We start from the raw sequence: 11,569 nt of genomic DNA, 5'->3' as shown, positions 1-11,569 counted from the left end.
AGTAGAACACAGGGACTGAAATTTTTAGAGACGAAGACTGAAATTTTAATAACATTTTATACCTAAAATACCCTCATTCTAATTAATTAATTTTAATTTTATTTTTTGTCCAAATTAAATTAGAGTTTTATTCTTGTTTTAATTTTTGTCTCTCATTTTACATCAAACAAAATACCAAAATTTATTTCAATCTCTGTTTCTTAGTTTCTATCTCTTAGTTTCAGTCTTTCAGTTTCTGTTTCTCTACCTAACGCTACCTTATAATTTTATTTTATTTATTTTGTGCGTGGCAGCGTGTGGACCGCGCAATCAATCGTGTGGTACGGATAATCCTCAAGTAATCTATGCGGTTCCCAATTTTCCCTTTCGCACACATCACTAATACACACGAGTGACGCCAAAGGCCAAACAAATAAAAGAACAAAGAACTGGCATAGCCACATGAACTGGCATATCTCCCACAATGTTCGGTAACTCGTGTTAGTTGGAAGCAAAATACTGATTCTTGCACGCTCCAAGCTTCTTGGGCCAAATTAGGAACGCGGCATGAAAAAAATGATCTTGCAAACCCAACAACAAGCTCACCAACTTTTCATGTTCTCATCCACTTATAACAAGTCCAACCTTACCTACAATCACCATGTGCAAATTCACTTCTCCTGCACATTTTCACGAGTGCCATTCATGTCCCTTAGCATGGGAATGGGAAAGCCTTACAAGAGGAGGAATAGGAATCGGAGCAAGTGTTTCTGTTCTTCTACAACCACGCCAGCTCCATTGCCACCAGACCCAGATAAGGTTTTCTCCTGTTTCCTTATTTGATCTTTAGACTGTGTTTGTTAAGTGTTTCTTAATAGAAAATACTGTTGAGTGTTTCTCTTCTCCAAACAGATCTCATAACTCTATATTTCTATCCTGAAACGGTTACCAAAGGGGGGTCCTTTTTCGCGATGATTTGGTTGATGGGCATTGAGTAATGTTGAAAAGTTGGAAATTTTGTAGGAAGTGAAGAAAGTGGGGGAAAAGAGTGATGGTGTGGTTGTAGAGGGTGGGAGTCCCGATCTGCAAACCCTTTTCAGAAGGTTCTGGAAAGTGGCAGCTCCATATTGGTCTTCGGATGACAAAGCTCAGGCTAGGTTGCAGCTTGCAGGTGTCTTTGCTCTCACCTTGGCTACAACTGGAATCAGTGTTGGCTTCAATTTCTTGGGGAGGGACTTCTACAATGCACTTGCCAGTGAGTTCTTTTGATGAATGACTCTATATATCTTGCAATGTTTTTCTTTGTGGTAAAGCATATTTTTTGTCCTTAGTGTTTCCAATTTTTTTCGAAAATACCCTCTACATTTAATTTGGTTCAATTTTGTCCCTATGTTTTTTATTCATTTAATTTTGTCCCTAACATTTTTTATTTGTGTCAAAGCTATCCCGAAAGTTTTTAATTTTGTCCCTCATATTTTAGATGGAGCTAACTTTCAGGTTCAGTTTTTATTTTTGAAGAAAATCACAAATATTAGGACAAAAAGCATATTTTATCCTTTCTTTACTGATGCTTCGTAAATCACAGACAGGATCCTTACTTTCCTTATGCTTCTGAGGTTTTGTGTTGATGAAAGGCCATTGGCCTGGAATCATGTGTTTTGGTGTATTTATGTTGATTGGCGAATAGCCTAAGCAAGGATGTGAATATATTTTATTTATGTGCAAGAATAGCATGTAAAATAAATTACATTTTGAATATTAAAAAAGTTGTCCAAGTTTTTGTTATCAAGAACCCTATGTTATGGACAGAGCTAAGACTACGTTTGTTTACAAAGACAGGACACTGAGACAGGGACACAAAGACACAAAATTGCATTTGACAGAAGAGACATGGATAGAGACAATATGTCCAGAGACACTGAATTAGTGTATTTTGTGTCCATCCTGACAGGAAGGACACTAAGACACTAACAAGGAACACAATTTATTTTTCATTTTTTCTTTCATTATTCTTGTTAATTTTTCATAATTATATTTTTTTATTATTATATTTTTCATCTCAAATCTTTTGAACAAAAAAAAAATGAGATTAAATTGGATTTTTATAATTTGTTCTAGTTTATCACCAAACAGAATACAATAACACAAAATTTTGTGTCTATGTCCCTGATGTCTTGTTCTCAGTGTCTTGTCTTGTCCTGTTCTCAGAAACAAACGCAGCTTAAGGGACTTGGTCTTCCCTAAGTGCTTGTCATGTCTTCGATGGAGTCATGACGATTCTTGTGTATATATGGACACAGCTTCTTTGGCATATTGGGTTATCTTCTCTTTGTTATCTGTTTAGGGAAGGTACATTACAGTATGGTTGATGTGATGATGTTGTATATTGTTTTTATTATTATTATTTACTCTAGTATGAAATGGGAACAAGTAACTAACCCTGTTTAAGTTTGTTAATTCAAGACAAGGATCAAGAACAATTCACCAAGCAACTGCTTTACTACCTGGGTGGCTTTGCTGGAGGAATCCCGGTGAGCACATTGCTGCACTTTCTTAGGTATAGCTCTGCTAGACTTTGCTTTTGTTTCTTCAATGATGAGTTTTCTTACAAGATGCAGCATCTAACTTGTAAACATCTAAATTGCCTAGATGTTACTTTAGTGGTCATACCATTTCATTTTTTTCGGCCTTTAAATTTCATACCAGGGGAGTTGGACATAGTCATTTTCCCTATTTATTCCTTTTTTTACTTTGTTGAATTGCATCATTCCTTTTCATCTACAACTGTTTTTGATCTCAAAGCGAGTTAGTTGGTAGATTTAATATCTCATTATAACAAGACTTTGTCCCAAGAAAGAGACAAGAAAATACTACATGGGAACTGCATGACCATTATTTGATAACAATTTTCGTAAGGTTTTCAAGTTAACTGATTAGTTGTTTTTGAAGCAAACAACGATAGTTATATGTGGAATTGTCAAACAAGTGCACTCAAGTTCCACCTCTCTAATTTTCCTGAATATTATTATCATGAGTGGAAATAATCTGTCTGGATGCCTTTCTATAAAGTTTTTGGTTTCTCATACCTTGTTCTAGTGTTCTACATATCTTTCTAAACTTGTTCATTCTGTTGCAGTTTTTTGTGTTGAGAGATTATGCAAGAGAAACTCTTTCCTTGAGATGGAGGTCTTGGATGACAAGCTATTACATGGATCGCTATCTTAAGGACCGGACTTTCTATAAAATTCAGTCTCAGTCAATCATTGATAATCCAGACCAGCGAATTGTTGACGATCTAAGTTCGTTCACTGGGACTGCTCTTTCTTTCTCCTTGACACTCTTCAATGCTGCTGTCGACTTGATCTCATTCAGTAATATCTTATATGGAATCTATCCTCCCCTCTTCGTTGTACTTCTTGTATACTCTGTTGGTGGGACAGCTATTAGTGTTTTCCTTGGGAGGGTAATAGTTTTCCATTTTCTTTGTGATTCTTTAAGTTGAAATGCAAAACTACCGTCCCGACCCCACTCTCGTAAACTTTAACATACATCCCGTTTTATTAACTGGAGATTGTCAAAATGGCAGGAATTGGTGACTTTAAACTTCTTGCAAGAGAAAAAAGAAGCAGACTTCCGTTACGGGCTTGTGAGGGTTCGGGAAAATGCCGAATCGATTGCTTTCTATGGTGGTGAAGATAGCGAAATGCAACTTCTTCTGCAGCGTTTCAAAAGTGCTTTTGAAAATCTGACTGTGAGATGCTTCTTCTTTAATTTACATATCTTTTTTCCTTTGATTTTATTCGTGTAAGATGTTGTCAGTAACTATATTCAAGTCCCATGCCTTTGCTTCTTCAGTTGTTAATGCATATATTTCTTCCTCTTAGTCCATATTTTGCCACCTATATAGTAAGCAGCATTTTTTTCCTGTAAAGACTATGCTGTTCATTTATTTTTTAACTTTTTCTTGATTAAAAAAAACTTGATTAATGTGAATAAACTTAAGTATTGACAGTAAACCAAATATTGTCTTTGAGAGCTAAGCGCTAAGCATGACTATTTGCAAGGCCAATATTGTATAACATTAGTGGAAAAAAAAGGTGTGATAAAATTATGGTTCAAAGCAAAGGGGTTTCAACTTTCAATTCAAAGACCTCGTTACAGAAATCTTGCATGAAATGAACAATACCATTAGCAGTTTCAAAGGAATATCTAGTGCCGTGGTGTCTATAACTTAAAAAAATGCTCATGCCTTTTAAGGAACTTAGAATTGCTAAATAAGGAGTTTCTTTCATAGACTTAACATATACAAAACATCGAAAAGTTGAGTGGCTTAAACTTCAAAATCTGATTGCACAATCTTATGAAACTCAATGCAAGCTTGCTTTTCGTATTAGCAGCTAGGCCAAACATTATGATTCTTCTACATCAAAACTCTTCTAATATGATCAGTAGATTTTTCATTGAACTGGATGACTGGAAAACTATAGAAGGCTGTACATACACTGGTGGGTCTTGAGTTGTAAACTAAGCTCAATGTCTCATTTAATGTGTGATCACTTAATTATAGCTTCCCAGCACTGTCTATTTGCCATAGTCATGTGTACTGACTTGTTTTTTGGTTTGGAGAAAAACTATTAGATGCCAAATGTATCCTTATTCCAACACTAATTCTTTTCTTGCATTTATCCAATAAAAATAATGCTGTAACTTAAAATAGGTTGACGAGTATTGTAACTTATCATTTTCTTACATTACAGAGATTGTTGATTTCTTCTAGAAATCTGGACTTCTTCACCAGTGGCTACCGCTATCTCATTCAAATTCTTCCTGCCGCTGTTGTTGCTCCAATGTATTTCTCTGGAAAGATTGAGTTTGGTGTCATCAATCAATCAGTTTCTGCTTTTAATCATATCCTTGGTGACTTCTCCCTCATTGTGTACCAGTTTCAAGCTATAAGTGCTTTTTCTGCAGTTATTAATCGGCTAGGTATAACATTGTTTTTCTCTTTTCTCTTTCCTATTACATTTTGTTATTTGTAGATCTCATGAATGATATGTGCATAAGTGAACAAGTTCTTCCTCTCTGGAAACGAGAGCTATTTTAAGATAGGTTGTAGTTTCATTTTCACATACACATAAAAGAACCAGAAATTTAAGATGTTACGATGATATGATATGTTAACTTGCAAGGAAACTATGACTTTGCTCTACATATACTTTAGAACTTGTATATCCCCTTTGAAGGTGTTTGATGAATTTCATAAGAATGGAAAGATTGGTGTTGACATTATTTCTGTTTTCATCACTGATTCCTAAGAAAGATAGGTCAGTCAGAGTCAAAGGACCTTTCATCTACTTGAGTGAAGTTTTGGGGCACATGACACCATTTTGGAAAATCGAAGTGCTTTTGCAGCAAGAAAGCAGATCTTAGATGCAGCTTTGATTGCTAATGAGTTGGTGTCTGATATGAAAAAGCGAGCTTAAGAGTGTTTGGTCTACAAAAGACTTTTGAAAAAGCTTATGATAAGGTCAACTGGGTTTTTTGGATAAGGTGGAAGGAAAAAGGATTTGGCTCTAAATGGAGGAAATGGATTTCAGGTTGCCTTGTTACAAGTACTTTCTTAGTCATGGTTAATGGCGAGCAAGTTCATGATTCAAGGATGAGAGGGGTTTGAGGGAAGGTCACCCTCTCTATTTCCCTTCCTCCCTTCATATTCAATTTAGTGGCTGATGTTGTTAGTCGGTTGGTTGTTAGAGAAGAGTGGAGGGGGCTTGTTAAGGGGTTAACAGTAGGATCAGAAGTGATTGTGGTTTCTCGTTTGCGATTTGCGGATGATACAATTTTGTTCTTGGAAAATGATAAGGAGAGCTTCTCTAATGCTCTCGATCTTTTATGTTTTCCAGCTAGCCTCCGGTTTGAAGATCGTTATGGGTAAATTGGCTTTATGGGGATTAATATTGACCCAACTGATTTCTCTACCAGCATCTATGGTTGGATGTGAAATTCTGGAATAGCCTTTTGTTTATATGGGTGTTCTCTTAGGTGGGAACCCTACTTCAACCTCTTTTTGGGTCCTGTTGTCATGAAGATTTCTAAGCATCTTCAAGTTGGAAAGGAGCATATTTCTCACTAGGAGGAAGGATCAGTCTTATTCAGTCTTGCTTATCAAGTATCCCTCTTTATTTCCTATCTTTTTATTTTCCTATTCCAAAGGGAGTGGCTAAAACCATTGAGAATATAGTGAGGGATTTCCTTTGGTCTAGTGCTATGGATTCAATACGAGATCATTTGGTGTGTTGGAGATTTGTTGTCTACCAAAAAATGAGTATTGGGTCTTGGTAATCTGGTATAGAAAAGTATCAAAAATGCTATTTGTATACTAAAATAACCACTGTATTTATGTACAAATACACGTGTTGTTTAATTCATTTTCAATGTGTATTCCAACATGTATTTTATACTAGTGGCTGATTTTAGTGTACACCTGCATGGTTGAAAATACATTAGTGTGGCAACAAAATGGCTATGGAATTTTCCATTAGAACCACATTCTTTTTGGCATAAGGTTATTAGAAGCAAGTATGGCTTGAATAGAAATGAACTGGATGCAAATCTTACTTCACATGCTACTCATTATAGTTCTTGGAAATTTATTTATGGTGGTTATGCTCCTTTCATACCTTTACTTTCTTTGAAAGTAAAGATGGATCTCGCTGTCTCTTTTAGGAAGATAATTGGCTAGGTGATGCTCCTTTACTTAGCTTTTCCTCGTCTGTATCGCTTATCTGTTTTACATAATATTACTGTTGGAGACTTCTATTAAATATAGGGATCTTCCTATTCTTGTACCTACTTTTTTAGAAATCTTAATGATAAGAGAGTCCATTGAGTTAGGAAATCTTTTAGGTCTGCTTGAAAATGCCCTTTCTACCCCTGACAAAAGCTTATGGTCTCTTGATTCATCCGGTCTGTATACCTGTAAATCTTATTTTCAGTCTCTGTTGCTGTCTTCCACTATGGCACCTTTTTTCCTTGATAAACCAATATGGAAATCTAAACCTCCTGCTCCCGCTAAAGTCAAATCCTTTATTTGACTGTTATGCTTGACAGAATTAACACTGTTGACAATTTATAAGTTAGACGACCACATTAGGCTATATGCCCAAATGTGTGCTTGATGTGCTGGGGACATTCAGAAACAGTCTCAATTTTGTTTGTACACTTGTCTCATGGCTGATTCTTTGTGGATTTCATTGTTCAGCATGTTTTGAGCATCTTGAGTGTGCCTTGCATCACTGGATCGATTTCTTTTGACAAGATTTGCAGGTTTTGGGAAAGATGCTAAATTTTTTGGGCAATGTGCAATATATTCCACTATTTGGACCATTTGGTTAGAACGCAATCTACGAATTTTTAATGATAGATTTGCAGGAAAAACTATTCTTTGGGATAGAATCAGGCGTTTAGCATCTATATGGCGTAAAGCACATGGTTTTTTCAACTTTTCCTCTCAGACATGATGAGAGGTTTGAAAGCTGCAGTTCATTGACGTTTGATGCCTTGTTTGTATTCCTTTTGGTTTGGAGGAACTCTTTTCCTCCTCCCCACTGTATTGTTCCCTCAATACAATAATGAAGTTTTCTTTCGTTATAAAAAAAATGATAAATTCTGCATAGTTTTATATTAGTGTTAGCTTCTCAAAATCATCTGCATAGATAATCTATTAAACACTAAAGAGTTCTTTCTCTATGGAATATGCAGGTGAGTTTGATGATATTTTGGACAGAAGCAGCTCAAAATCTCTGTCTGATACTTTGGAAGACATACATATTACATATAAAGATTTCAGAAGTTCGTCTGCATTGGAATCTAATGGATCGACACCATCAGAAAATTATGAAACATTGCTGGAGATAAACAATTTGACTCTTAAAACTCCAAGTGAATCTACACTTATAAGAGACTTATCAGTGACAATCAAAGAAAAGGATAATTTATTGGTAAGTAATCGACATCCCAACTTACAAACATCCAAATCAGTCTTCATTCCTTGTACTTGATGTCATTGAGCGACACTTCCATCCCAAATGCTATACTGTAATGGCCCTTTGAGCATGAAGTGTGGACAATGTCCATCTTCTCTTATGCTGAAATTAAATGTCATATTTAGAAGAATTAGAGAGGCAAGAATTGAAATCTAGACCAACACTAAAGGATTTGATTCCATATCATGAACTCACTCTCTCAAAAGCTTAACTTTTTGGTTAGGACTTTGCATAAAAATAAAATTTAGATTTGTATTCTGAATAAGTTCAACCTCGTTAGACTGTATGGTTGTACAAAAATCATTTCTAAATCTAACCGATCAGGTGATGGGACCAAGTGGAAGTGGTAAGACCTCCTTGTTAAGAGCTCTGGCTGGTCTATGGAGAACTGGAACCGGAAAGATCGTGTACTATGTAAAAGGTGGAGAAGAGTCTGAGCGAACGATTTCTTCCGATGCAAATACTCCTTCAATAAATGTTGCTAATGATACATTTGAAGATCATGGAAAATCCGCAAGCAAAAAATCTAGAATTTTTTTCCTTCCTCAAAGACCATATATGGTTTTGGGCTCTCTTCGTCAACAATTGCTTTATCCAATATGGACTGATGACACAGTTTCTACATCAGGAGATACTGAACAAAAAAGTATGTCATTTCTAGTTTCTTGTTCCCACATGCCTAAACTTGTTTTTCTCTAATTATGATGCAAACTCATATACATTTATATTTTAAAAATGTCTTTTACACACCGTCTTAAACTTATTTGCTCAATCGTGCACTGACATATGATTTGATGTTGAAATGAACTCCTTAATTTATGAATGCCAGACACGCTGTTGTAATTATTTTGTAATGATCACAGGAGAACTATATTTAACCCAAAATAAAGTTTTTGTTTAATCTATTTATACAAAGGAGGAAACATAAAAACATGTGATTGTTATCCTAGAGATATTATTAGGTAAGTTCTTGACAATAAAAACTTCTGATCCATTTCTATTAAAGTCTACCTAGTACCTACACAATAAGATTATCTGATGGTGAAACAAGCCTATACAACCATTTGAATCTTAGAAATGTCTCGATTAAGCTTTAGACTAACATTGATCTGTTTTCTTAACAAGGATCAATCCAGGTTCAAATGATTGAAGTAGATAAATAGATGTTCTTATTTATTCCTAACCACTTTGAGCAGAACCTAGACTTTGTAGGCAAGTGAACGAATTCTTAAATGTTCAATTTTGAGAATTGACTTTGAGGTTGCTACGTGCTCATTGACAACTTATTAATTTTTTTTTTCTTTTGGCTACTCATTTTCTAATTTAGTAATGAAAGAGGAAAAGAGCATAATTAATCATATAACTCTGCCTAACAGTAATAAATACTATTATATTATCTGAATATACAGGGTCCTACTTGATTTAGATCACTGGAATATTATTCGTATGTTGGCAGGAACGCGTGCAAGCTTTACTGATTGAGTTTATTTGACATTTTTCTGCAGATGTGCTTCCTTTCTTGACTAAGTTCCCAAACTCGGACATCATAAAAGATAAGCCTATGAAGCCGACAACGAATGAGCTAATAAAGGTCTTAGAGGATGTCCGCCTTGGCTATTTATTGGCTCGATTCAGTTTAGATTCCACATATGAATGGTCTAGTGTTCTTTCTTTGGGAGAGCAGCAACGCCTTGCATTCGCTCGTCTTTTGCTTTCGAGGCCTCAGTTGGTCTTGTTAGATGAATCAACAAGTGCACTTGATGAAGCCAATGAGGTATTCTTGAATTCCAAGTTCAGATATGACATATATCTGAATTGGATGTATGATACATCATGTGGATAGCTATGGTATTCATTGAATTGACCATTCTGTTCTGTTCATATTTTAGGCATTCTTATATTCATCTAACATTATAGACATACTTATAAAAGATTGATTATCTAAACTTTAGACAAAAATTATTGTCTAACAAACAGTATACTCAAAACTTTAGACAAAAAATTTCACCAAGTTGATAGTCCAATTGACTTTTGGATTCAGATACGTTTCAAAGTATTGGTTGAAATAATCAAATAAGCAGTGAAACGCTGTTACTTTACATATTTAAATATAACTCTTGACCATGCTAATATAAAGTTACTACATGTTTTGTGTCTAGAAAAGCATACTAGATATTCTGCAATGCTACATTTAGAACTTTTAGTGAAAACGTTGCGAGTAAAACCAAACATGCTAGTGCTTCCACTATCTTGCAAGAGTGTGTTTCTGTTTTCTTGTTTTATTTTGAGGTTTCCTTGTTACATATACAATAGATGTTTAGGAAGGAAATAGTGAAAACATAAGAAAATAAGGGTGCGTTTGATATCCGTTCTCATTTTCTATTTTCATTTTCATTTTCAGTATTTTATGCTTTCAGAATTTTTGTGAAGGAAAAAGAGAAAACATTGAAAATAGAAAACACTAAAATGTAAAAAAAAAAAAAAAGAAATGAATACTAAACGCACCCTAATGTTTCTGTGTTTGTATTTCTTATTTTATTATTATTTTCTCTACAAGTTTCCAAAGATAAGAAAGCAGGTAATGGGAAACAGAATAAAGGAAACCCAGTCAAGACCTAAAGATTTTCATTGATGTAATGATTTGATGTCACTGAAGTTCTTTTTTTTTTTTTTTTTTTTTGTGTTTTTGTTGCAGGCTCATTTGTACCAGCTGATTGGAGCAGCAGACATAACATACATCAGCATCGGCCACCGGTCGACGTTGCGCTATTACCACAGCAAGATCCTAAGCATATCCACAGCGGATTCCGACGATGAACAGTTAAATTGGAGTATTGGACCCACAAGACATGAATCCTCTCTAGAATTTACAAATCAATGATTTTAGGGAGCATCAGAATTGGTTGCAAATTTTGCAATGCTTTGATACGAGTGCTCCGAATTTGTTGAAATATAAGTTTGATGTACCTGGATGTCAATATGTAGGATTTTCCTTGCAACTAGCTGCTACAGCGTTCAACGTTCATATACACGTGAATGAATATTAGGAAACTTGGCCGTTTTCATTTCATTGTTTATAAGTGCTATTTCTAGCTCATTTTGGTAATGGTACTTATTTCTAACATTCTTTAAGATTTACTATTATTATTATTATTATTATTATTATTATTATTATTATTATTATTATTCATGAATGGGAACAACCTAATTAGACTGGGCTAGAAAGGCAAGGGGAGGAAGGGAATCAAACTCAGATTTCTTTCTAGTTGGAGAGTTTACAAGGAGATGAAATAATATTTTATTAATCTTATTTAAAGGTTACAGTATAAATAATGAATAGAATATTTGTAAAATAATTTAGAGGTTAAAAAAAATCTTATTATGTAATTAATTTGATTGAAATGCCAATAAATGCATGAGTGGGTGAATGACATGATTTGTGGTATCCACACTTTACTGGGTTGAAATGGAATTTTTTAATTTTTCTTTTAAAACAATACGAGGGTATCCACATTTTATTGAAAGCGAACAAAGATTTTTTACAC

General features: G+C 34.7%; 1 protein-coding gene across 2 annotated transcripts; it reads left to right on the top strand.

Annotated features, from left to right (window-relative positions):
• Positions 1-368: 368 nt before the first annotated feature.
• Positions 369-11,148, top strand: LOC112771029 (ABC transporter D family member 2, chloroplastic). Of its 2 annotated transcripts, XM_072226208.1 has the most exons (11): positions 444-798; positions 1,003-1,234; positions 2,188-2,328; positions 2,443-2,510; positions 3,116-3,442; positions 3,566-3,730; positions 4,737-4,965; positions 7,741-7,979; positions 8,349-8,670; positions 9,530-9,798; positions 10,720-11,148. In XM_072226208.1, exons 3-11 carry the CDS (start codon positions 2,250-2,252, stop codon positions 10,903-10,905), a joined length of 1,884 nt encoding a protein of 627 aa, XP_072082309.1. In that variant the 5' UTR covers positions 444-798; positions 1,003-1,234; positions 2,188-2,249; the 3' UTR covers positions 10,906-11,148. The 2 variants fall into 2 exon arrangements, with proteins under 2 accessions (XP_025671377.1, XP_072082309.1); XM_025815592.3 differs by lacking the exon at positions 2,188-2,328 and having other exon boundaries at positions 369-798.
• Positions 11,149-11,569: the final 421 nt, after the last annotated feature.

The sequence above is a fragment of the Arachis hypogaea genome, chromosome 18 (genome assembly GCF_003086295.3).
Source record: "Arachis hypogaea cultivar Tifrunner chromosome 18, arahy.Tifrunner.gnm2.J5K5, whole genome shotgun sequence".
NCBI lineage: Eukaryota > Viridiplantae > Streptophyta > Magnoliopsida > Fabales > Fabaceae > Arachis > Arachis hypogaea.
This window is presented reverse-complemented; position numbering and strand designations above follow the sequence as displayed.

Bases quoted from the DNA above. Each gene is read 5' to 3' on its own strand.
- LOC112771029 (XM_025815592.3), top strand. From the start codon at position 547: ATGAAAAAAATGATCTTGCAAACCCAACAACAAGCTCACCAACTTTTC. The intron at 3,731-4,736 runs GTGAGATGCTTC...CTTACATTACAG, and splicing joins GTGCTTTTGAAAATCTGACT to AGATTGTTGATTTCTTCTAG. The intron at 9,799-10,719 runs GTATTCTTGAAT...TTTTTGTTGCAG, and splicing joins CACTTGATGAAGCCAATGAG to GCTCATTTGTACCAGCTGAT.